At 43.7% G+C, this 27736-nt stretch overlaps 1 protein-coding gene across 1 annotated transcript; it reads left to right on the forward strand.

Moving 5' to 3' along the window:
* Positions 1-824: 824 nt before the first annotated feature.
* ghrhrb (growth hormone releasing hormone receptor b) lies at positions 825-25790 on the forward strand (the record flags this gene model as incomplete). Its single annotated transcript, XM_079740506.1, has 13 exons — positions 825-914; positions 3956-4064; positions 9703-9810; positions 17676-17776; positions 18056-18156; positions 18499-18631; positions 22332-22485; positions 22918-22978; positions 23211-23280; positions 23567-23658; positions 24063-24192; positions 24845-24886; positions 25605-25790. The coding sequence occupies 13 exons, from the start codon at positions 825-827 to the stop codon at positions 25788-25790; spliced, it is 1377 nt and encodes a 458-aa protein (XP_079596632.1).
* Between the last annotated feature and the right edge of the window lie 1946 nt (positions 25791-27736).

Genomic DNA, 27736 nt, shown 5'->3' on the forward strand with positions numbered 1-27736 from the left:
CAATTTCATGTGTCCATGAAGTGTTTTGACAGCATGACAAACATTCTGCAGAAGTAAGAAAATGTATCCCGATATGATTTGGTGGGGGGATACGCTCAAGTAAAATAATTACTTATTTGATTAAAACGAATATGTTTTTGGATTAGAGATCTACATATCAAAGCTCCTTCTTTTGATGATATCAAATATTTGAGTGCATCCTACATTCGGATGTCGCCACTTGTACGCCTATTTGTCTACTAAGACATCAACAAATAACATCAAAAAAAGAAGAATATTCACCAAAAAACTGTGTGGCATATTTGACAGAAAGGATGTCACGACGAATTAGCCCACGGGGATTAATTATTAAAATATATCTTCTTCACTGTTATTCCATGTGGCTTTGAGACTATGCGCAGGAACGCACGTGTCATAGCCTACCTTATTTAAGACCGCACGCCCAGTCGCCTACTAGTCGTGACCATACGTCGACTAGGACAGACTTGCACACTGAGCAGCTTGGAAACTGTATTCCCGTCCTGTTAATGATAATTGAATCTCGATAGGGTCTGCAGCTTTTTCTCCCTCTTAAACTCTCGCGCCGCCCTCATCGCATCGCACCTTGGTTGTTGGGTCGAGTCCCGTCTCTCTCCCCGTGACGTGCTTGTAGTTGGGACTCTTGCTTGCCGCTAGAATGGTGCACTTCGTCTTGGCGAGAATCAATGCCCTGTTTCGCTTCAATTAATGAGTTGAGCTCTCGGAGCTGAACAAAATAGAGTTTATTTTTGGGGCTATTTCATTCCTCGACGGATTTGATATTTCCACGGCCCAAGGAGAACACGATGCTCATCTGGAGAAGTTCTGCGCCGAAGTGGATATCCGCTCTGTTCCACTTCTGTCTCTGGCTCCAGTGGTTGGCGATGTTGGAGAAGGTGAGTCTCTCACCATATAAAGCAGCCTATATAAAGCAGCCTATCCTATATATCATTTGATTCTGGCATAATTCAGTATACAACAATTTTTCATATTCTGTTATTCAGAAAATTGGTTAAGTGTTATAATCATTTTATTTGAGAGCACATTATAGCACGCTTGTGGTGTTTTTTCTTCTTCTGAAGGCAAAGGGTTATAATAAAGGTAAAGGGTTATAATTCCAAATAAAGTTATAAAAAATAAAGTCTATTTGCTATCATTCGATTGCTCCTCCCTGTGTTTCTTAAGTGTTGACGTCACTCAGTATTATTTTTGAATTGTTATTGCAAATTACATTTTTGAAACAGAGTTTACTTAGGCTATACGATGCATTGACCGTCATTATTCTACATAATGTTGAGTTTCCAGGTTATTTCTGAGAATTTGGCTAGATGAGGAAGGCATGAGTGTTATTAATAGCATTTATTAGTTATTTATATTTACTCATCATAGACTTGGAGCTGGTATCATGCCAATCGAGACACACACAAACAGTATTGATTCATTAAGCTCCATTTTCTTCTTAAACCCTCCCCCTTCTCCTACCATCCAGGCATCTGATGCCCGTGTGTTGATCTTATCTTCTGTATTAGCCGTGTTCAACAATGCTTCCACTATCGACCCCCTAATCACACACAAAAACACACACACACGCACGCACACACACACACACACACACACACACACACACACACACACACACACACACACACACACTGCCTCTGCATTCATCAACCCATCCCTTAATGACACCTATTGACTCGTGTCAGGGACCGAGGTCCTCATATCATCCAGTGCAGTGAGAGGGGAGGGAAAGTGGTACAAAACAGGTACAGGAAGATTACACAATCAGACGCCTGTCCGTTAAACCTCATCCCGGACGGTTACCGTTTCTTCTGTGCATTTCACCGCGTTATCTCCCAGTTATTGATGGCCTGTTCATACAGCAGAGTCCAGGCCCGGGTTGAATTTAAAATCCAATTACCGCTGGAATAATCTGTGTCCGTATGGCGGAGGGATAGCATGTACCTGTGTGTCCGTTGACAAGAGAACAGATTGTGCGAGATCTCTTTCGTTAGTAATTACCGTGACCGGCCTGCGAGGGCTAAAACGGTTAGGGCTGACAACTTGTGCCAAAAACACATTTATGCTGCACCTGTGCTGCATAATTGTGTCTGGAACACCATGAAAAGACTGGAGAATGGGCTCCTTGTTCCAAAAATCGACTTTATTATCCTAAATTCGCCATTAAAGGGAAAAATGATGTATCCTAAATTCACCTAGTCTCAAATAACCCATTCTGTTAAATCGATGAATTCCCATACGTAACAATCTTCTGGAATCACACAATGATCCAGACTTATCGGCTGCAGATAGGAATGTTTTCTTCACTACAAATACCCATCTAAAGTCTGACACAAAACCATTCAAAACATGTGTTTGTGGTTGTGTGGTTCTTGAGCTCGTCACCACCACTTGATTTAGCAGCTCAGAGTTTATCAGCGGGAAGGAGATGGAGCCTGAAGCCCTCAAAGGGTTCCTGAGAGCCAGGAAATTACCCGCGATAGGAGGGAGGGAGAGAAGGGTGGAAGGGGGGAGAGAGAGAGAGAGAGACATCTATAGATATAGAGAGTGAGCAAGAGAGAGACAGGCTAGAGTGAGAGGCATAGTGAGCCAAAGAGCGAGAGGAGCCTTTATCTCTGCTCTCTAGAGGCAGTGACCCACTGCTAAGCAGACACATAGATGCAAAGGTGAGCTATTGGACGACAGGGTTAAGCCGGGGTACTAGACCGAGTCGTTGATACCAGAAGAGGGAGAGTCAGAGACAGATCGGCATCTGTTTTGTATTCAAATTAAACTCTTACGTCCTTTTATCTTCTTTCCATTTTCATAATTCATAACAAAGTCCTTAATATTTGGTAAATTCAATCCTTTACTGTTTAATGGATAATGCAGCATAGTGCAGTGGTTGGGTTGTTTGAATCCCAACTGAAAAGTCGTGTGTTCGAACCCAATTGTCCTCAGTCAAGCTGTAGGTGCATTGGAGAAGGATAATAAAGACTTAAAATTAAACATCACAGAAAGTCTTGTTGGATGAAAGCATTTATTCTAAATAGTATAATGAAGTCAGAAAAAGCGCTTTAAGTTTCATTTTTTGATTCACCTTTACTCTCCCAGCAGGCCTATGGTGTCTCAGTGCTGCAGAAGGTTAAAAAATGAGAGTTGGAGATAAATCAACATTGGCATGCAGGAAAACACATGACAGATTAGTCAAGGAGACGAGGAGTGGGCCATGTTGTAAGACCCCAACCAGTCCTTCACGGCTGTAACACGGCAGTTACGTGCTAGTACATGGCCGTTACTTGCCTTGTACACAGCTTTGAGCGGTTCAATCGCCTGAGACAGGGATGGGAGTCATTTGGTAGCAAGTGTGTGAAAATGCTCCCCCTCACACAATCAGATATGTCTAGCATTCCATCTCAGGGATAAATCTATTTGACTATAGAAATTGGATTATAGAAACCTATTAGTCAAATAGTATAGAAGTCAGAATGACTAATGAATAAATTATATTAAAGTGTGTGCTGTAGTGTGGTGTGTTTTCATGTGTTGTTTAAATCCTCCACCTCCTCCTTCTCCTTTTCCTCATGACTCTCCTCTACCTCTTCCTCCCTATCCCACTCCTCCTCCTCCTCCCCCTCCCTCTCCTGATCCTTCTCCTCTATATTCCTCTTCCTCCCTATGATTCTCCCCTCCTGTTTCTTCTCCTCCACCTCCTCCTCTTCCATCTCCTCCTCCTCCTCCCCCTCCCTCACCTGATCATTCTCCTCCATATTCCTCTTCCTCCCTATGAATCTCCCCTCCTGATTCTCCTCCTCCTCCTCCTCCTTCACGTCCTCCACCTCCTCCTCCTCCTCCTCCTCCTCCACCTCCTCCTCCTCCTCCTCCTCTTGCACCTCCTTCTCCTCCTCCATAACCTCCTCCTCTCCTCCTCCTCCAGGCGGAGGCCATCCACCCAGACTGTGCCCTAGTGGTGCAGCTCGTCAAGGCCAAGGAGAACTGCATCTGGGCTCGCCGCCAGGAGGCACGCAACCGCACCTCTGCGTCAGGTGAGAGTGCCTTTGTGCGTGTGTTCATGTGTTCATCCTGCCTCTCTGTCCATATATGGATTGGCTTCAGTCAGGGTTTCCACCGTCTTCCTTCATTCAGTCAACCTAGATGCATGCATTGAAGCCATATAGCTGTAAACAATGGCATTTTAGGCATGTGGGCATTTTAGCCTTGTAAAAAACGTTTTTCGTGACATTTTTTTCGTGACACTATCCATACTTGTTTTCGGAACACTGTTTATCCACACTTGAGCAGTGTTTCCCCATTTCACTTCATGCCTTCTCTCTTGCACATGTCCAGAAAACTTGGCTAGGCAGTCGCCAATATCCATGCATTTCCTTGGCTACACCACAATGTGAGACTGGCGTTTTCATCCCCTTGGAAGAAAGAACCTGTTTCAGACAGATGTTAACTAATAGCACTGCATCAGTGCACCCTGAAACGATAAGCATTAGGGGCCACAGTCTCCCTGAAACACCACCTGCGGCTGAGACCATGGTGAACAAACACAGGGTCAATTTCTTCAGCGAAGCTTTTTCTCTCGATTCAATGCTCTGTTAAACCCTGTTAAACACATAGATCCCACACCCACCTTCAACCAGATGATTGTTTACCCGCTGGCACTGACATCTGAGAAAAAGACACAGGGCCCAATCAGGCATGGGGGGGCTGCTGTAACAAAGGCTCTCACTTCCACTGCACCTGAGCTGGGCTCACCTGGGCAGGCATAACCCCTTCCAGAGAAGGTATGGAGACTCGACTTGATTACCGTCTGTTAAACACCTTTGATTCACATCCAGAGCAGCCTTGTGTGAGTCGGAACCAAGGAGGGATGGAGTGATGAGAGATTGGGAGGACAGGGAGGACAGATGGAGGGATGGACGAGATGAAAGAATGAATGAAACGATGGAGGGATGCCGAGATGGAGAGAATGCGATAAAAGATTAAGAATTAGCAAATTAACAAATTCATAAGGGTGAACAAATGGAGGGATGGATAGACGTAGAGATGATGTAACGAAGGTAAGAGAGAGATGGAGAGGATGCCAAGGTGGACTGATAGAGGGATGGAGGGATAGAGAGATATGTGATAAAGGATGATGGATGAGGGGCAGAGAGATGGATGAATGGAAAGATGAGCGATGGATTGATAAAGAGATGATGAATGAACAGTGAGGGGAGGACTTTAGGTGTGAATCCATCTGTTGTGTTCAATGACAGCTGGTGCTGTTGGCCCTCACACCCCAGACACACACATTACAAACCATGTGCGTACACATCAACACAATATGGTCAACAGTTTACAGAATACAATTTAAACACACACGCACAAACACACACAGACACACAGGCCCTAACAGAATGCTTTCAGACAAATGGGTGGAAGAATGATTACATTAGAGGTTGAGAAATTATTGCTGGTTATGAAGCCTCCCATGAATATCGAGGATGGGCCCAGAGGAAACATTTTAGCGTAATTAGGAATCATAGTCACTCAATGATTCAAGCAGGTATCCGTGCAGAAGCAGAGAGAGAACAGACAAAAGACTAGAAAGAACAGAGCCGGTCCTCAAGTCCTCTGCTTCATCTTTAGGAGGCTCCTTCATTGATCGGGAGGAAGGAGATGATCTTGACCAATAAGGTGTGTAAAAGCAATTTAAGAAAGACAAATCTACTTAACCACTGAGCTGAGGTATTGGGGGCTCGATTGGTGAACGGTAAACGGACTGCATTTATCTCGTGTTTTTCATACTCCATGTGGCCCCTTGATTATATTGGCTTTTTGTTATTGCCTTCTGGAGCTAAGGTTAGTTAAAGACCTGAGCGCCATGACCACTGACAATATAACGCATCAGATACAGATAGATAGTGAGATTGCTTTTTGGATAATTGTTCAAGAGATCATGAAAGTGGAAATGGATTTTAACTTGCCTCTACAACAGATCATCTTATCTTTCCATCATCCATCACTATTCACATCCCTCACATAGTACACTGGCTGTTATATTCTGAAGGGTCAATATACATTTCTCTGACCTTACCGCACAACTAATATCCTTTACTTCAAAACATTACGGAAAATAAGTTAATATATAATCAAATATATTTGATTGCTATTGTCAAAAATAGTGGCCAATTATCTAAAAGGAAAGATTTTGATCCCAAGTATCCCAAGTCTATCTGTAGGCATTAGGGTAAGACGCCTTACCCTACACCTGCTCCTAAACAACATGAGTCTACAAATTCATGATTGTTTTTTAAAAACATCATCGCCACAGCCGCCATTTTGGGTCTGCCAGGTGTGAAGTTCCTTTACCTCACTCGTTCTCTGATACAAGTAGGCCGTTGTTCAAATGGACCTCGGGCAGTTATGCGCCAACCTTTAGTCACTATCTTATAGTTGTCCTTTTTTGGAGCGGTAGCTCTACAGAGCTCAATGGCCGTTGGGGTTTGGGTTTGGGAGTGTGGGTAGATGGAGGTGGGGGAGAGGGAATGAGCAAGCCAACAGCAATGTTTATGCGGCTAAATATTTAAAACAACCCCCTTTGTTTTTCCTGTGTTCTATCAGTGGGTTCCAAATAACTCCCTGTCTGTATCTCTGGATGTAAACCAAGGAATCGTACTGTATATACGCACCTTTATAAAGATTATACTGACCTATTCAACTGTCAGGGTTCTTGTCTGTGTATATGGACTGGAAGCTGAGTATTTTACAATCGTTTTATTTTGGTGTGCAAAAATAAAGTGTGAAGAAGTTGTCTTTATCATCTTAGTCAAATTGTGTATAAGAAGATTATTATATTATAAATCAATTCGGGAGTTAAACTCTCATCTTTGTGCCCTCTGTTCCTCTCCCCTTCTTCTGGACAACACTGCTTCTCTCTCTACATCTCCCATACCATCATTTCGTCCAATCAGAGGGGGGATTATATTATATTGTCGTATATCACAAGACCGATTTAGCCTCAATATGGCAAACAACGTTAGCGCCGTCTCTGCCGGCTATAGCCCCTCGGGCGAGAGAGAGGACCCAGAGGCAGACGGTCTAATTGATCTATAGGACATATCAAACACTCCACTGCTAAGCGTCCTATTGGTCCATCTGCGGCGAGTTTCCCCCTATTGACCCAATCAGTTGACCATGAGATCGGGGGGGACAGCTAGCTATAGCCCCCATGTGAGTCAAGGATGAATGCATTAAACACAAGGGGGTGAATGATCGTCCTATCAGGATCAGATTCGATATGCGTTGGACATGGTGAGCCATGTTGCTCTCCCGCTGAGGAGCTGAGGTGGGTCATGGAGTTGAGACGTTAAGCAACTACAGCTTCTGATGCATTTGGTGATGTAGTCAAAGCACATGCTTTCATCCAAAGCGAGGGATGCTGAGATTAATCAAGGCGTCCAATCAAAATTTCAGTAGCTACAGAAACTTTGAGTGCTGCTGTAACCATCTCTAGTTGAAACTAGAGCAGCTGATCGTAGGGGAACAGAAGCTCTATATGTTGTTTTGTTCTATTTTTTTATCATCAAGAAGAGGCCGGATACGACGGCCCCAGTTCAGTCCAAGAAGTCGCACGCCTCCTCAAAGACGTAAACAGAATACTTTAAAATGAAATATTGTTTTGTTCTGTTTTTGAGTGGCACCGCAGGGACTTTGGATCTAAAGAACTGGCTTTGTGTGTGTGTGTGTGTGTGTGTGTGTGTGTGTGTGTGTGCATGTGTGTGTGCGTGTGTGTGTTTCTGTGTGTGTCTGTGTGTGTGTGTGTGTGTGTGTGTGTGTGTGTGTGTGTGTGTGTGTGTGCGTGCGTGCGTGCGTGTCTTTTATGTAAACAGAAAGCCCCCGTGTGTCTGAATCTTTGAGTGAATCTGTGTGTGATGTACAAGTGTGTACATCAGCAACTCATATGTGTGTGTGTGTGTGTTTGTGGTTGTGTATGTGTGTACGCGAGTGCGTTTATTGACACACGTGCACGTTTGCGTTTGTGTTGTTGCCTCATGATACCTGTTGTAGAACATTAGGTAAGCCTCCACCAGCGGGTCCTCCCTTATTCACTCCTACCACCACCACAACCCGAGAGAGGCCAGATAACCTCATCTTCCTCACAGCCAGCTCCTGGGACGCCAGACTTGACTCAGCCCCCTGTGTTCCCTACCAAGGATCCATAAAGCCAGACTAGCTCCTTTTGACAATAACACCGCTGACAGTCAGCCTGACTGAGAGCATGTCATTACCGCATATTGAAGGCAATTACACAAGCCACCTCCAAACCCCCTCTTTCCTGCCCCCCTGAAAACGCCTCCAAACAATAGCCCCAGACGATGAACGGTTTAAACCCATTCAGAATGGCATGCTTTTGAAGTGTGATTGGCCATCATTAGAACACCATCTGCGGAGGACTATTTGTTATTACCTTCCAAGATCTGGGGCACGGGACGAAAATAGAGTTCAAACTACATGGGGGGGATTCGGTGGTTGTGGGGTTCCTGGATTTGTGGGGCAGGGTTAGGGGCTACCGCAACGTCACGCCGGCAGTCTCATGACCCTGGACATCGTGGGCCAGAAGGTGTGTTCCATTATGAATGATGAGGGGCTGAGGGCTCTTTGATGTGCCGAGCGCTGAGGCAGCGGCGAGAGATCTTGGGGCTCTCTCTCCCTCTCTCGCTCAATGGCTGGCAGGCTCGTTCGCCCACATCCCCCCTATCATCTGGAGAGGCGTGGGCTGTGATTGGCTCGGCTGGCGAGAGAGCGAGAGGCGAGAGAGGGTGCGAGAGCGATAGAGAGTGGGAGCGAGATTCTCTACCAAGGACAGACTGTGGTACGACTGGAGGGACAAGAGCATCAGCGAATCAAGTGCCCCTTTATCTCTACAGATCTCTTCATCTGAAGGTGTTTTAATAGCACTTTCACATGGGCTCTGTGTGTGTTTGATGAAAGATAAGTTGGATGGGGGTACTTAAAGAATGTAGAACAGAAAGATTTTACAAGTGGAAGTGGAAAATAGACAAGTAATCTCTATTCTGTGTGCCCTGTCTCCCCTCCTCTCCCTCTCTTTCAGTACTCCAACATATTGATTATTTCACTGATTTTCTTGGTCTTCCAATTGCTGGTTATCCAGAAGCTGCTGCTAGAGTTTATTAGAACCTTATTTTTAAGGTTTTATCCTTTCATTGTAGAGACAGGAAGGTATGGGAGAGAAAGGGGAAGACATGCAACCGCGGGCAAGAATCAAACCCTGGTGGCTGGGCCTTAATGGTCCCTGCTCTACCCAGTGAACCACTGGGGCTCCCCCTGCTGATAGAGTTTTAACAGATTATAGGAAGCAGACAGTGCTAAGATCACTGCACTGTCTTCCTGTTTGCCGGGGTAGTAGTTTACAATAGTTCACAAAGCATCGAATGGTTAAGGACCGAACTCGTGGTCTGCTTGTGTGTTATACTGACCGTCCCAGGTTTCCAACCAAGCATGGTAAAGCAGCTCTTAGTTTTGATGAACCACAGATCTGCCTCGACACTTCTGCCATATAAATAGACTTTCATTGCTTGCCTGTCTCACTACCTGTCTCTCTCCTTGTTAACCTGTCATGCAGCCTTCCTGTCTGACCATCTTCCTGTCTGTCTCTCCGTGGTGCTCCAGGGTGTCAGACAAAGTGGGATGACATAAGGTGCTGGCGGGGGGCTCAGGTGGGCCAGGTGGTGCGCGTGTCCTGCGCCAACGTCTCCCAGCTGTTCGCCAACAACGAAGGTATAGCACTCACACCTACAACTTCACTGTAATTACTTGCCTCACATCTGGCCCTGATCTCACATCCTGACTCTAATGCCATCATCTCACATCTGGCCTGTAAAGCCCTCGTCCCACATCTGGACACTTAAAGGCCTGATCTCACATCTGGACTGTAAAGCCATCATCTCACATCTGGACTGTAAAGCCCTCATCTCACATCTGGACAGTCAAAGGCCTGATCTCACATCTGGACTGTAAAGCCATCATCTCACATCTGGACTGTAAAGCACTCATCTCACATCTGGACCGTGAAGCTCTCATCAAACATGGTCTGTAAAGCCATCATCACATATCTGGACTGTAAAGCCCTCGTCTCACATCTGGATGTCCAGGCTCACATCTGATCTCATATCTGGGCTCATCTTTAATGGCCTAGATGATCAACAAGGATTACAAGTAGATGTTCTGGATAATAGTTTATCCAGATGTTCTACTTATAATCACTCAGAGGACATTACATTGTTTTTTTTGTGGTTTGTGCTAATGTTACTATACTTTCTGGAAACTATGGAACAATCTGAAATAAAATATGGAACAATCATTCCATTAAAGTTAAAGTTTCAACTAGCTCTAAGCTTGAAATAACCTGGATTTATCTAAAGTCAATGCTGATAGATAGTGATTTAAATAATGTTATCAGTAAAGTCACATCCTATAACCGATATATTCTACAAATAAAAAAGGCTGGCCTTTCTACCCTTCTTCTTGTTTCCAAGAATCGTACTATCGACGCTCCCAAAACCCCTCCCACTCATGCCACCCAGCCAGCTAAGCTATGATAGTTTGTGTCTAACAGTTGCACAGTCAGAAAGAGTGGACAGAACATTGTTATTGTGTCTTTGAAATTATGAAAGTCTCCTTCCTACTTACCTGGGAAGAAAAGAGAGAAATGCACAAACAGAATCCCTTAAAAATTGTCTGCTCAGAAATGTCCCTTTCAAAAGGCCAACAATGTACAAACAAAATAGCAAGTATTGCATCAAGAATAAAATGAAAAACAACCCAGACAGATCTTACCAGGAGAAGAGGTGGGCCGACCGGGCCTGAGACCATGCCTAAGGTTTGTGTGGTTGATGGATTACTCATTCCTCCCAGACAGAAAGGCCTACTCATGAACCTCAGGCTACCAACATATCTACAAAGTCTAAAGATTCATAGGGAGGCAGAAGACATTTGGTTAAAACAAGCCTGTCCACCAAATGTTAGCTTCTCCTTCAATCCATTTCCAATCTCACAACAACACTCACTTCAACGAATCCCTCCAATCCATATCACCCAACCAACTTATCATCTTGGCTCCGCCCCGGCCACTACACCTTACATTCTAAGTCATGTGACCTTGACAGGACCAATATTTGATATAAAAAATATAGTTAAGAGAAAATAATATGCACAGAAGTAAAAACTGTTGAAAGTCACGAAATGAAGGTAATAACTGAGTAAACAACCAAAAAGAAGCATTTTTTGAAAGCGGCTTGAATATCATCAAAGTGTCAGTCCACTTTAAACCAAAGGGTTGTTGTTTGATTCCCTTCAGCTCCTGAGTGTTGTGGACCAAGGCAACACCTCCCTTTCCAGGTTATTTGTCACATTTCTGACACTGCTGTCACTGTGAGGATCTGTGACTGTGCAGGTTGATAAGACCTCACATGTTTTTTGTAACATTTTATTTTTGTCTACATTTTATTACTTTGTGTATCTTGTCATTATGGACTGGAGAGTGGAGAGAGACAGGAAAGTGGGTTGTTGTTGAGGATGAGAATTAATTACATGTAGTGTAGGACCCTGTAAAGAACCTGGATCTTTTCAAGACGTATCGCTACATGGTTAGCATGGGGAGCGTGTCTATGTTCCCCGGGTCCTATGTTTCCCTCTTTGTATGAGACAGGGGAACATAGGACCCTTTTTTAAAAAAAGGGTCCTATGTTCCCCGCTTTTCCCAAAAAGGGTCCTATGTTACTCCAATTTCGTGAAAAGATCGCAATTGCAGGGCTCTCAAGGCTCACGCATTCGGCGTGAGACACACGCAATTCAACCCATGCACACGCTCACAAGCCACACTTCGTATTTCTCACGCAGAGAAATTACCAGGATAGCGCCCACCAATTTGGGCCGCTATTTAACAGTGGAACAGTTAGGAATCAAATGGGTTTCCCGTACGTAGGGTATCCAGACGTCCTCTTCCAGTAATGGTGGAGAAAGTAACAGACCGGGGAACATAGGACCCTTTTTCGAAAAAGGGTCCTATGTTCCCCGCTTTTCCCAAAAAGGGTCTTATGTTCCCCAATATGTATGTGACCGGGGAACATAGGACCCTTTTTCAAAAAAGGGTCCTATGTTTACTTTCTCCACCATTACTGGAAGAGGATGTCTGGTTAGCCTACGTACGGGAAACCCATTTGATTCCTACCTGTTCCACTGTTAAATAGCGGCCCAAATTGGTGGGCGCTATCCTGGTCATTTCTCTGCGTGAGAAATACGAAGTGTGGCGTGTGAGCGTGTGTATGGGTTGAATTGCGTGTGTCTCACGCCGAATGCGTGAGCCTTGAGAGCCCTGCAATCGCGATCTTTTTCACGAAATTGGACCTGCACAAACTATATATTATATGAAAGCTGAGCCTCCACTGATTCCGACAATCTAAACCATATCATTCTGGGACTAAAACTCGCAAATAACAACTTAAGAAGAAACTTCCCCCTTTCTTTTAACAACCAAAAATGAAATTTTACCTTTGTGATTTTTGTTCACTAAGTTGAATGTGATCTCATTAAACCACCATAAACAGATAATCCAGCGGCCAAAAATGTTGCAACTAAACATGGTGTTTACAATAAATTACTAAGAGAAGGTTTCTTAGGAAATAGGTAAATTGCCTTCAATCATACATGGTTAACATACATGGTTGTTGGTCGTTTCTTTCTAAAGAAGGTAGTTGGGTTCTTGTTCTGCCTTGATGTAGCCTATTATATATATTTATATTTGTATAGCACTTTATATCTGAAACAGATATTTATACATTTCGTACAGCACTCATATCTGAAACAGATCTAATTAACCAAAGTAAATGAGACATTATTAGAGGTGAATGTATAATGACATTTAGTTTTTAACTCTCCACAAGGGTGCACAATACAATGGATAATAAAAGGTAAAAGTTAAGCCTCGATGCAAGACAATATGATTAGGGGTGGGAATATACAAACATGAGTAATCCTAGATTTAAAAAGCCAAAAAATGAACCCAATGTGGGCCATGCAACGGTAGGCCTGCTGGCCATGCTGAGAGCAGTTTCCGTCGTCCGGTAATTACCGGTCATTGACTGGAAAAAAATGAGGAGGACCGGAAATTCTAAATGTCTCTGGTCAGAATGACCAATGGAAATAAATCTCTCTGCACAATTTGATTAGCTAAACATTTGTTTAGCCAATTCATGTAAAACAATGAGGGTTTTGATTGACCCGACCCGGCCAGCCCCGCGGGCCGGGTCGGGCCAATATTTCCCCACTATCCTCGAGCCGGGTCGGGCCGTGCCTTTGATCGAACGTTTGTGTTTTTTTTAAATCATAGCTTTATTGGCCTAATCTGAGGAGAAATCTATGCCATAAACAGAAATATTATAGGCCTTTATTACACGGGTCTTCCCAATGCCGTAGAACGCTCCGTTCACTTGCATGGGTAGTATTCCGGTAACAACCCCAGCGTCTTCGGTGGCTAAACGACGTCAACGTCTTAGGCGGACTATTTCAATGCTGATCAACACTACGAATGCTGGTAACGAATAATTTGTAAAAAGACACACCATGTGAAGTTATTTTTTCGTTTTGGCAAGTAGCTGTGTAATAAGCGGGATAATGTATAGAACGTCGCCGGTCATTATCAAAAATAAGCCCCTTCAGACAGTGGTCGAGTTGTAAAAAAAAGCCAGGGGGGATGGTGGATTTGCGTTGCTCACGGGTTGGAATGAAAGGGAGAAAAGGGGACAGAGTTGCCTGCGGAAGCGATGTCTGAGATGCAGAGACAGCTTCACTCTACCAGTGTCTTGTCTCGTACGGTGTGGAATGAGAGCTCGTGAAGGGACATGCAATAGAATGCTGCCCGAGAATGCAGTATCGCTGTCAAATCTGTCCCTGGGAAAAGTAACGTTGCGCCGAATTGAAAAAGGAAACCGCTATAATGAAATAGCCGTAATATTTCCACATTAATTGATAAAATAACAGGGGATGGGAAGGGGAGATGGCTGTTTCAGAAGGGGATGATTTTGATCATTTTAATTCCAAAGGGGGATGCCATCCCCCCTTATCCCCCCTCAACTCCCCCCTCAAATCCCCTAACGGGGATTATTTTCCCAATAATGACCAGCGTTCTATACATTATTCCTTACATATATATTTAGCAGAGTAGGCCTAAGTAACAAATGTGTACAAAGTTACACATGTATTAAAAAAATGTTGGGTTGAAATCGGGCTCGGGCTCATAATTACAGTGAATGTGTCGGGCCGGGCCGGGCTCGGACAGAACGTGCACGGGCTCGGGTCGGGTCGGGCTTGATTTTCTGGGCCCGATCTAAAAACGTTTAAATTAAACCTTCCAGGTCACATGACCGGCACCAATTTTTACTAGTGGATACACTGGCTGAGAGTCTACCGTAAAGATTGAGGAAAGATAGATTGCGGGAAACATAGGACCCATTTTCAGAAAAAGGGTCCTATGCTCCCCTTATGTATTGCTACAGGGGAACATAGGACCCTTTTTGGGAAAAACGGGGAACATAGGACTTTTTTTAAAAAAAAAGGGTCCTATGTTCCCCGAGTGGGGAACATAGGACCCGGGGAACAGGACCCGGGGAACATAGGACCCGGGGAACATAGGGATGACCCCGTTAGCATGCTAGCAGGCTCAGCCAGTCTACCTTGAGGCAAATACAACAACTCTCACTGTCATGCTTTTCCATAAACAAACTATCCATACACACACACACACACACACACACACACACACACACACACGCACACACACACACACACACAGTAACATGGCCTCTGTTCCACTGCGTCTAGTGGGATTAAACAAACATGTATATGCACTCTTGCTTCACAAAATGGTTTACCTTAGATAAAGAATGACCCACAACTTCTGGTAGTTTGAGAAAAGAGTACTGCTCGCTCTTCCTCCCTTTCTCTCTTTCTCTCTCTATCTGTCTGTCTACCTCACTCTTTCTGTATGTTTTTCTCTTGTTCTATAATTGCCTTTGTCTCACTGCCTATTTCTGCCTCTTTCTCTCTACCTCTGTCTCTATTGCTCTCTATGGTTTGTCTCTCTTGCTCTGTCTGTTTCCTATGCCTCTTTCATTTTCTTTTGCTGTCTCCATCACTGCCAATCCGTCACTCTCTGTCTCTCTCGTTCTCCCCAAATTCCTCGCCTTCTTTCGATCTCTCTCTATTTCTCCCGCACTGTTGCTTGCTTTGACTATCTCTGTCCTGTCATTCGCAGTCTCTTTCTCTCACTCTGTCTCCCCCTTGCTCCCCCCGCCCCTCTCTACCATTCTTTCTCTCAGTTCATCCATTCCAACTGTTTGAGTGGATTTATTATTGGAGAATCCACCCCCGACATCCCCTGTCAAGCGTGAGCGAGCAAGTGTGATGGAAAGACGCTAAAAATAAAAACAAGTCACGAGACATCTCAGAGAATCCCCCGGGTCTCGGTATTCAGGGTTAGAGAGAAAATACAGATGGGGCTCAGAGGGATGGCATACGACTGATGGATAGGTGTGTGGGGATGTTGAGAAAATGCAGGAACATGTATGCTCTTTCAAAGAATTATTGAGGGATTGGTGTGTAGAGAGATGAACGGTGGCGGGAGGCTACTGCTTTAATTACCCTGAGATCATCAGGACAGATGACCCCATCAGAAACCCTTGGAATACTCAATCAGCCTCTTTCATGCCAAATATATCCTCTTCTTTGGAGGGCCGTGGTGAGGAAAATCACAATGAATTACTGGAAAATCAATGAGATGACTTAGGGAGCCTGGAGCATGCGAGAAGAACACGCTACGCTCATGAGCAGCAGTGGTGGGAGTTTGCGCGGGATCCCTGGGGTGCTAGCTCTTAGCCCTTTATTACCATAGCTAACTCTTCTACTCCTCCTCACACTGACCGGCACCATGGCCTTATCGGGGTTTCCGCGGGCTGTGTGGTCTGCTTGGTGCTTAGGATAAGGCTAATCGGCAGAGTTCGATATGTGAGTAAGTTAGTCCGCCCACTACTTAAACCTTCGCATTCTCTTCTGGTCCGAGGCTGAAGGGGACAACTCGCTCCTGAGTTTGTTGTTCTGTTCCCACTAGAAACTTTTCAACTCCAACTTTACACTGCACACACACATATGCTCACCGAATAATATGTCTTTGAGGCAATGGTTCCTCATGGTTTCTGAGTCATCCTCATGTTCACTTTATACTGCCATCTAGAGTGTTCACTTTTAAGCAAACTCAGAGCTGAGGGACTTTGTGTACAGTAGATAGGATTCTATTCAGTTGTATAACAGATTCTCTTTATCATAAACGACTTCCATTATATCCAGAGAAAAATCATTAAGGAGCAGGTAGGGGTTAGACAGTGAATACAGAGATAGGTCGTTAAAGAACCGGTAGGGGTTAGATAGTGAATATTGGCATGTCTGTGTGTGTGTGTGTGTGTGTGTGTGTGTGTGTGTGTGTGTGTGTGTGTGTGTGTGTGTGTGTGTGTGTGTGTGTGTGTTTTAAGTTTTGGTCTGGACCACGGAGTTCATAATGAAGAAAAACTACAAGGTCAGCTCTGCCAACCAATTATCCATCATCCATAACCACCACCACACTCCCACCAGCATGCTGTACAGTACAGCACACCAGAGACGCAGAAAGATATAGCAAATAATAGAATAAAGGAAGAGAGAGAGAGAGAGAGAGAGAGAGAGAGAGGCAGAGGGAGAGGGAGAGAGACTGAGAGAGACTGATTGATGGGTTTGAGTGAGATAATAGAATAAAAAGAGAGCAAGAGGGAGTGAGAGAGGGAGATAGGGATTGTAATTTCTGCTTCCTCATTGTTCTTTTAATTGAACTAACTTCTGACAAATAATGACAGGCTTGTTTTTAATCGCAGAGGTGCTGTCTTCTTCAACGCACAATATTTGGCTGTGGGCTTTGGTTTGATTTCTCATGCACAGTAATGATGTTGTCTATTTGCGCAGATTAGCACTAGCATGAAGACATGTGGGTTTAGTTGATTTATAGTACTAAATTATATTGTATATTTGGCAGATTAGCACTAGCATGAAGACATGTGGGTTGAGTTGATTTATATACCATTCCGTATACAAGGCTGTGTTGATTATTTCTTACAGGGACATCTCACAAAACATTTTTGGGATGCAAACTCATCTGAGGACTGTAAAAAAAAAAATCAAATATTTAGATAACAAGACCTCCAAAATCCCAAAGGCTGCTATGGCTATGAGCTGTGAGATTACTCCCAGAAACTGAAATCTGAAGCCGGATTTCCCTCATAACCGATTCTGGTTATGTAGACCATAATGCCTGCCAAACACCAGTATGTTCTCATTATAGACTCACACTATTGTAGGAGTTTCAGATAAATTCCATGTCCAGTGTAAGTGAGAGACGTGCCATGATCTACACTGCAACCCACTGCATCAAGCCTGCTGATTTCACTTAATCGTCACCTGTTTAGTTTGTTACGCAGATCTAGCACAGCTGGAGGGGTCACCTCTTGATGGGACACTTGATGCTTGCTGCCTACTGCTCACTGATAGTTCGGCCTGTTTCCTAGGTTACGTGTACAGGAACTGCACGCGGAAGGGCTGGTCGGAGCCGTACCCCTCCTATGAAGAGGCTTGCGTGTTCGCAGGGGACCCTGAGAGTGGATCAGAGGTAGAGCACACACACACACACACATACACACATACATACACACACAAGCACACACATACATACACACATGCACACAAACACACTCAAAAGTATGTGCACACACATATGCTCACACACACACACACACACAAATGTATGCACATCCACACAAATACACACACACACGCACGTTTATTCTTCTAGGACTGACAAGATAGAAATTGGAAGAGGAAAAGAACATTGAGTGATAAGTAGTGGTTCATGTGTTTTAAAGCTGTATTGATCTTTTTCTTATTTCAGACGACCACATACTTCTCCAACTTCAGGCAGGTGTACACAGCGGGTTACGCCACCTCCCTCATCGCTCTTATCTCAGCTATTTGTGTCTTCACTGTGTGCAGGTGAGATTGAACTGTGTTCAGTTACAATTCTATTAGAGATAGGGATCCACGTAGGGATCCACAGTATTTATTTTGGTAAATACAGATCTTAGTAAATGCAGCGCAATATAAAATTGGTTAAACTTCTACTTCCACCACTAATAATAATAAAGCCTAATGCTATCAAACTATCGAAACCACATTTTTGACCGGTATATCGTTGAATCACCATTTTTATTTAGATTATTTACTTACTACACATACTGCTAGCACACTCACCTGTGCTCTGCAGGTCACACCTTATTTACGATGGCTGTACTCACATAACAGTAGAAACCCATTTGTGGTCATCTCTACCTGCAGGAAGTTCCACTGCACCAGGAACTACATCCACATCAACCTGTTCTCCTCCTTCATCCTGAGGGCCAGCGCCGTCTTCATCAAGGACGGGGTCCTCTTCTCCGATGAGAACCTGGACCACTGCTTCATGTCCACCGTGAGCACCACCACCCAGACCCCCTTACCCCCAGATAGCCGCTCCATCCATCCATCATTGAATCCATCGTCCAAAGATATATTGATTTGTGTTTAGGGGCAGAATAGTAAATTGACTCCCAGACTAAAAGGTTTTGGGTTCAAACCCCCAATGTCAACAGCCATTCTATCTGTAGGCACCCTTGTGCAACATGCCAAACCCTTACCTGCTCTTCAATGACATTTATCTCCAATTCACTTGCTGAATGACTAAGTAAATAGAATCAAAGTAGTAGTAAATACGATTTATTTGTTTACCATTTACTTCCTGAATCCATAACCTATAATAGAGGATGAGATTCCAGGGCCAGAAAGAGAATTGTCCTGTTTAGAGCTGAAAACATTAAAAGAAACATGAGGGCTTTTCTTTCCTACTGGATCTGGAATGTTCCACCACTGGCCAATAAGAGTGAACAGCAGCCAGAAGGAGGGAGAGTGTGTGTGTATGTGTGTGTGTGTGTGTGTGTGTGTGTGTGTGCGTGCGTGCGTGCGTGCGTGCGTGCGTGCGTGCGTGCGTGCGCGTGGTCGATCTAGGCTGCTCAGGGGGGCTTATTTTTGTGTGTCCTGTGTGTGTGTGTGTGTGTGTGTGTATGTGTGTGTGTGTGTGTGTGTGTGTGTGTGTGTGATAGAAATGTCAGGTGTGGGCTGTAGTGTGGAGAGAGGATGAGAGAGAGAGAGAGAGAGAGAGAGAGAGAGAGAGAGAGAAAGAGGGAAAGGCTGCGGTAAGATACACAGAAGGAGAGGGGGAGGGGAAGGAGAGGCAGAGAAACATAGCCTGTCAAAGCCACAAGTCTTACTTTAGAAGGAAATCCTCACACTTGGGGAAGATAGAGGGATTAGACAGACAAGAGACGAGTCTAGGTAGCAAAGGCGCGTGAGAAAGTTGGACAAAAGGTTTAATATGCGATTTGAGATTTGGAGTTGAGACAAAGTGGAGAAGAAGTGTGTGTGTGTGTTTGTGTGTGTGTGTGTGTGCGTGTGTGTGTGTGTGTGGGTGCGTGTGTCTCCGAAAATGGAACTCCAGGAACCAATCTGGAACAATGGATTGCTAAAAATACCCACTATTCACCTGGGGCCTACGCTATAGGGAGTGCAAGAAAACTCAGACAAATGTCAGTCCTTGGAGAGATATTTGGGCTGTCATTTAGGCTACACATTCACACACGCACACACACACACACACACACACACACAAACACACACATACCAACAATATGCACGCCTTTCGCATCAGCAGTAATGTCCCTCCACCCCCCACCATGAAAATCCCTTCACCACCTCCAAGGTCTGCCTGATTCCTTCAATGAGCAGAACGTGAGTCCATCCCTGCTGAAGTGTCCCACGGGCCTCTAACCCCTCCCCCCTGCTTCTAGTATCCATGCAACGCTTCTAGCCCAATCCTTAATGACTACTGATCCCAAATGTCACATCTAGAATTGATAAAGCACCATTTTGTCGTTGATTCCTTGAGAAATGTGCCCCTTTAAAGACCCAAGTTAAACCGAACCATCAAGGCAGGGCTGCTAAGTGTCACGAAAACAAGACAAATTCAGACAATTAGAATAAATCGTTTTGTGCGTGTGTGTGTGTGTGTGTGTGCAGTGCGCGTGCAAGTGTGTGTGTGTGTGTGTGTGTGTGTGTGTGTGCTGAATGACCACTTGGTTGAACACTCACTTTTAAAAGTGCACCTATAGACGGCTGCTCCACTAAGCTTTCTACTTTCCCATTTTTACTGTTTCCTTCATTGCCTCCTCGAATGTTAACATTACTGTTTCTTCCAATGTCTTCTCCACTGTCTTCAACACTGTCTTCTCTACTTCCCACTCCAATGTCTCCTCTATTGCCCCCTCCACTGTCTTCTCTACTGCCCCCTCCACTGTCTTCTCTACTGCCCCCTCCACTGTCTTCAACACTGTCTTCTCTACTGCCCCCTCCACTGTCTTCTCTACTGCCCCCTCCACTGTCATCTCTACTGCCCCCTCCACTGTCTTCTCTACTGCCCCCTCCACTGTCTCCTCCACTGTCTTCTCTACTGTCTCAGATCGTGATGCTTATTAACCCAAATACTCAGACCAGAGCTGCCCAGTCTCACGCCTTGAGTTTGAGACTCAAGCAAATGACTCTCTTCACACAGTCTCTGGCCACACCTCCTATTTCTCACTGCAATATGAAATGAACAATGAGGGTTAGGGTTATTGAGACATTATAAGAGACGTTTGAATGAAAAAACGGGAATCATGCAAGTGCTACCATGGGAGCAGATCCCAGGGGGGATCTGATACATTTATGATGGGATCGCCCCCAATATAAATTATTTATAATATGTATGTAATTAAAAATATACACATTGAATAGAGACCGACCCCAATTTTGAAATAATTCACACATAAACACCCTATTCATCCTGCTCAGGTGTCTGAAGCATTGCATATATGATTGGCTTGTTATACCACTATGCCTACTCCAGAGAATGAGTGAAGCTGCATTTGTTGATGTGTGGCTGTGGTAAAGATGTATAGTGATGTGCATGTGATGTGTGCCCTTTACAGGATTAATGGATGTCTAATGGGTAATTGTGATTTCCCTTGGTGGAACCACTTCAGGTGCCTGTTGATCACAACAGGGGATTGGTGCTACACCAATTTTAATCTTCTATGATCATCGCTCGAAAAGTCTCGCTCCAGTTCGATCACTCGAAAACCATTTCATAAAATGTGGTAGCCTATGTTAGTATATGGTATACTTTTCGTCTGTTGAACATGAATCTAATTAATATGTTAGTTTAAAGTAACCAGCCATCATTTTATCTGAGTGTATTTTTGTGTTTAAATTGGAATTTGACCAACATAGAATACATATGTAGTGGGTAGTAGGGTAGGCCCATAACAATTATGGCACATGGGCCCTTAATGACCTACTTACCACTGTCAACTTGCTATATCTGAATACAGTGAAAAGCAATTGACGTTACCCACGTTAGCTTACTCCCAAAATCTGATCGGAAACTAGGACGGCTTAAACTCACAGTGTTTCAGCGTGCCGTCGCTACTACAGTGAGATATTGGGCTGAGCTCAGTGTGCTCTGCTCTGTTTGGGTTTGTCCGCAGTCCGATTTCATAAAGATTGTTGAAAACGTTTGCGTAATAGCAAATGCCATGGAATTTCAGTGAGAAATAGGAGGTGTGGCCTGAGACTGTGTGAAGAGTGTCATTTGCTTGAGTCTCAAACTCAAGGCATTGAGTTTGGCAGCTCTGGTCTGAGTAATTGGGTTAATAAGCTTTGTGTTTTATTAGCTTTTTCATTCATTTAGTTCATTTCTTATCCATTTCATGAACCAAATCAAGCCTAGCTAGTAGTGAGCTAATCTGGCATAGCCTTGTTGCCTTCCGAGTCCCATGGGCTGCCTCCATCAGAGCCTGCTTAAAAACCAATTAAGCAGATGAACGACTAGGGTCACACAAAACCATGGGAATCAACCAGGCCGCAATGTATATACTATCAAACTTAATTAAAGAGGTGAGGGGAACTGTGAACCTATAGCACTAAATTTCAAACCGTTAGCATGTTCCAACTGCTGCTTTACCTCAGCTTCCTCTGTTTTGCTTGTCTATTACATGATGTAAATCGGCTGTAATTTGTATGATCTCCTTGCTGTCCTCCAGATTTCTTGTAAGACTGTGGTGGCCTTCTTCCAATTCAGCATCTTGGCAAACTACTTCTGGCTGCTGGTGGAAGGGATGTACCTCCAGACCCTACTGGCTCTCACCTTCGTCTCCCAGACCAAGTACTTCTGGTGGTACATCTTGATCGGCTGGGGTGGGTGGCTCGCTGCCTTGGATGCAGACAATGATTTATCGCTTATTTGCATCTCTCACAATGTCTTTTCCTCAATGTATCTGTGTGTGTGTGTGTCTCTCTCTCTCTGGCGCTCTCTCTCTCTCTCCCTCTTAAAATCTCAGATGATCTCGATTTCCCTCTCTCCTTCTCTATCAGTTAGTCTTGTGTAAAAAGAAATTCTCTCTCACGCCCTCTCTATCTTAAGTTCTTTATTCTAGTCCTCATCAGCATATAGACTGAGGATTCACTGACCCTTTTTAGTTCACTCGTCCATTTTTAAACTAAAAAAAATATTTAATACCGCTGGAAAAGGATGCATATGTTTTTCCTGTATGGAATATATAATTCTCATTGATTGGGCAATTATGTTATACTTTTGTGGTGATTGGACAGTGTATTGTGACCCACAAGGTTTCCCCACTACCATCATAATGGCCTGGATCCTCACAAGACACTTCTACGATGACAACGGGTGACTCACACTACGGAAATCTTGAATAGGAATATATAGCTGTTATGTATTAATAAATACATATGAATACATATAGAAGTATGATTGGTTAAAATATAGTGTGTTTTTGTGTGTGTGTGTGTGTTTGTGTGTGTGTATGTGGTATTTTAACAAAATATGCGTATCATATGTAACACACGTAACATAAGTGTAACACATGTGACATACGTGTTGCTGTGGTCTTCATGTCCAGCTGTTGGGATGATACAGATGTGGTGTTCATCTGGTGGATCATCAAAGGACCAATCACAGCCTCACTACTGGTGAGAGAACTACTGGAGCGACAGAAAACAGTACTGCATTAGTACTGCGTTAGTACTGCGTTAGTACTGCACCTACTTCATCTACATCACCAGTACTACAGCCATGCTGCTGAACTTGTCAACTAAAGCAGAGCCGTCATTAGTAGTTCCTACATTAGAGAGTGCTGGGCGCGGTCTTGTAGTCTAAATGAGTTATACCTCATGATGCTAATGTTATTATGTCAGCCTAATAAGTCCTCCTGGAACTGGAAGAATGTTGCTCTTACAGGCTGTTTTTCTTCTGCAGGTCAACTTCCTCATCTTTATGAACGTGATTCGCATTCTTGTTCAGAAACTCAAATCTCCTGGCGTCGGTGGCAACGACACCAGCCACTTTATGTGAGTCATCAGACACATAAACACATGCACATTCAGGTATCACACACATTAGCAGCCATACACAGACACGCACACAAGCACACACACACACACACATACATTCAGGCGTAAAACCCACACACAAACAAACCTATGCAAACGTGTGCTCGCACACACTCACACCGACACTTCCTTCTCAATGACAGGATCATTTTTTCTTGTCCATCCCCGTGTGGTGTGCGTGTGTGTGTGTGTGTGTGTGTGTGTGTGTGTGTATGTGTGTGTGTGTGTGAGCGCATATTTGCCTGTGTGTGCATTTGAGTGTATGTGTGTGTGCGCATGCTTATGTGTGTGTGTGTGTGTGTGTGTGTGTGTGTGTGTGTGTGTGTGTGTGTGTGTGTGTGTGTGTGTGTGTGTGTGAGCAGGAGGCTAGCCAAGTCCACCCTGTTCCTCATCCCTCTGCTGGGGATGCACTACATGGTGTTCGCCTTCCTGCCAGAGAACACAGGAGCAGAGGCCCGCATCTTCATAGAGCTGGGCCTGGGCTCCTTCCAGGTACACCGCATTGACAAGCCTGTGGGATTACACAATGAGATGATGATGTCCTGTTAATACGCATTGTGATGTTTTGAAGGGATGATTTCAGTTCAATTCAATTCATCTACATTTTTGGAATTCTATTATTTTTATTTTTATTTCTTAATCACCGGTACAGTTTCAAAGGGCTCTGCGATTTGATGTGAATATAGATTGCGATTAAGTGCCTTCAGACTACTGAAGCTATATATAGGCGCTGTATATTTATAATTGTTTGAGTAGAGTAGTAGTATTAGGAAGCCATTTGATTATGATGATGTCATGTTTTGATGTGATGATACTATAAGACTTTACTCAATATGTTGTGATGTTATGTGATGATGTAATGCATTACGATGGCAAAATGTGACGTAATGTCATCGTGTTCTGTGCCATAATGTTGCCATTCCTGTTGACATTGTGCCGTCATGACGCAGAGCATATTATGTACCTGATGTGTCACGAATCACGATATCATTCAAAACATATGCTGCCATCCTGCAATCAGTAGGAAAGAGAGTGGGCGAGAGAGAACCAGAGCTTGGGGAGAGAGAGAGAGAGAGAGAGAATGAAAGATGTGCTCTGCGTTAGGTGAGTTAGGTGCTGTGTGTAACGTCTGCCCGTCTCCTAGGGCTTTGTGGTGGCCCTGCTGTATTGCTTCCTGAACGGAGAGGTAAGCCCTTCATTCATCATTTAGCTCTCCATGTAGAGATCAATTCTGAGCTCTACGTTTAACATAGGTCTAAACTAGACCTACGTTTAGAGACTTTATTTTTAGACCTACGTTCAGAACTCTATGTAGACCTACTGTATATCTAGACCTACCTTTAGACCTTTATGTAGACCTACTCTATCTAAAACTATGTTAAGGCCTCTATTTAGACCTGCAGTATATCTAGACATTCATCTGTCTAGACCTAGGATGAAGAATGGTTAATGAGGTATCGGATATTGTTATTATTAGTCAAATATAGCATATGATGAATAATGTCTGGTGAAATATTGAAATTGTATTTCATCCAGGGTGATTGATGAGGAGGAAAAAGAGTGTGTCTAGACAAGTGATATTGATATGAGAAGGACAGGAGTGTGATCCTCCTCTCAGACCTATGGTTATGCCAAATAATGCATGTGTGTGTGTGTGTTCTGTTTCTGTCCATGTGATTGTATTGCATTTATGTGTGCGTGTATGTGCGTGCGTTATTTTTGCATTGGCATGTGTGTGAATGTACACTCTTGTGCATGTGAATGTCTGTGTGCATCTGTGGCACATGCATTCATGTTTGTGATTGCTCGTATTTGTCTGTGTATGAATGTGTGTGTATGCGTTTGTGTGTCTGTGCACATCTATGTGTGTTTGTGTGTGTGTGTGTGTGTGTGTATAAAACCAGGTCCAGGCAGAGCTGAAGAAGCGTCTGTGCAAGTGGCAGACCCAGAACTACCTGCGCTACAGCAAACGCCGCCGCACCCTCTTCATGGAGAGCAGCACCATCACTCAGAGCTCTGTCCTAGACAAGTCCAGCCCCAAGGATCGGCCGGCCTCAGAAACATGCACACTGATGTGCACGGCCACATAGTACAACTCATCTTTCTGAATCAACGCCGCCACCACAAGAAACTGCTTCATTACGGCCCACTGGTCCTCCACAGTCTTCATACACACCTCATCGGAGGTAGAGAATCCAGGTCCACAAAGTAAAAGAAGTCCCTGTTGTGTCGGCCAACCACTGGCAATGAGTCAGTTGTTTGACCTTGTGCTTTTTTTTAGCTTTACTTACGCACGGACACAAGGAGAAAGGACAAAAGTGTTTACAGTTGACATGGCGTAGATGGTTACGTGCCATACAACATGCTCTAGCAGTGAACAACAATACATTCATAAAATGAACAAAAACAACACATTTTAGGGATTCTACCTTTATTTATTCCAAGAACTTATTTTATACTTAGAATACGTGTAATATATTTAACTTGAACATTTGAATGTTGAGTTTACACAATTATAATAAACACAATATTTACTTATTTAACCTGATGAATCCCTTTTTCTAGTCAGCTAAGAAGTGCTTTAGAATTCAAACTCTAGAAACAACCATAAGTCATAGGGATGGACTTTTACTTTCTGAACCTGGAAAATCCACTTTCGCTGATCATCTTGCTACTTGAACAACCTATAAAGTGACCTTCATCTGGTCACTTCTTCTTCCACACTGTAGATAATTGATGGGATTTTCATTCCCTGAAACCACAGAAATGAAAATGAAATTTATGAAACTTAATTTGTATTTAATTTATACGTAAAACAGCTATTTCAAAGTGTGACCAGCACAAAAATCTATTGCCAGGAACAACATGTCTCTGGTGAGGTGAGTTAATGCTATTTCTGTTTCGATGTGTTTCACCATATGAATGTCGACACCAACATTCCTTGACCTTCTTGGCCAATCAACAAACTGCAAATACAACAACGCCCGTGTTTCACCAGAGATGGCGCTGTCCCCCTTTTAGATTCTAGTATTCTCTGACACTTGTAACAGAGCTAACCCATACCCTAACCCACACTAGTGATTCAAAGCCAGCTGAAACAAACAGGTTATGGAGGAGGATTTCAAATAAATGGCGGTTTAAACCTCACATAAAGGAACACCGTCACGCTCGGCTATTTTCTTGTATAAGAGAGTACTGCCTCAGACGTGTGGAGAAATTTCTCAGCCCATAGGACCGATGTCATCAATGGTATGATTTTCGTTGCGTGTCCCAACACGTGTATGAAGCAGAACTCTTATATTAGAAAATAGCCGAGCACGACGGTCCCCTTTGCACCTTCTCTGTCGGAGGATCCACATTTCTTGCACAGTGCACACGCGCACACTCTGGAGCACTAGACTGTAAAAGCAATTGAGTCCATTAGGTTGTCCTTTTGTATGGTTCTGTGTTGTAATTATGCATATGTAAATAGCGGCACATATTTTATCAGGGTTTCAGCCGACAGGAATTGTATATCATCATCATATTGAAACAATGTTAATCAATAATTCCTTTAATTGTGAATAATAGATATTAACTATTGCTGAAAAATAGTATAACAATGGGACGACATATGAATGAGCTTTCCGTCGCATCATAGGACAAAATATACATGATGTTATCAATTGCAATGCTATATTAATGTCTAATTAATCATGAAGTAATTCAAAACAATTTGTTTAAATGGCCCCTATTTTACCTGTTTCTTTAAATAGCCTGATCTTTTGACGACTCAATCACAGATCTGGGTGGAAGAATAGGGGTCCTGTCAACCATCGCTGAACAGGAACTATCATGTTATTCATGTCATGAATACATTCTAAGAATACTTAAAAATATCTTAATATTAAAATGTAGATTGCATTGTATTATGAAAAGGATCTTATAACTAAAGCAAGCATTGCTTCATTGAGAGACTGCTCACTGCAGAGCCAATGGGGGGGGGGGAGCTTGGCTTAGTTCAGCTCCCCCTCTAGGTCCAGCTACAACGCCGGCT

This window comes from Pollachius pollachius (assembly GCF_949987615.1).
Source record: "Pollachius pollachius genome assembly, chromosome: 7".
Taxonomy (NCBI): domain Eukaryota; kingdom Metazoa; phylum Chordata; class Actinopteri; order Gadiformes; family Gadidae; genus Pollachius; species Pollachius pollachius.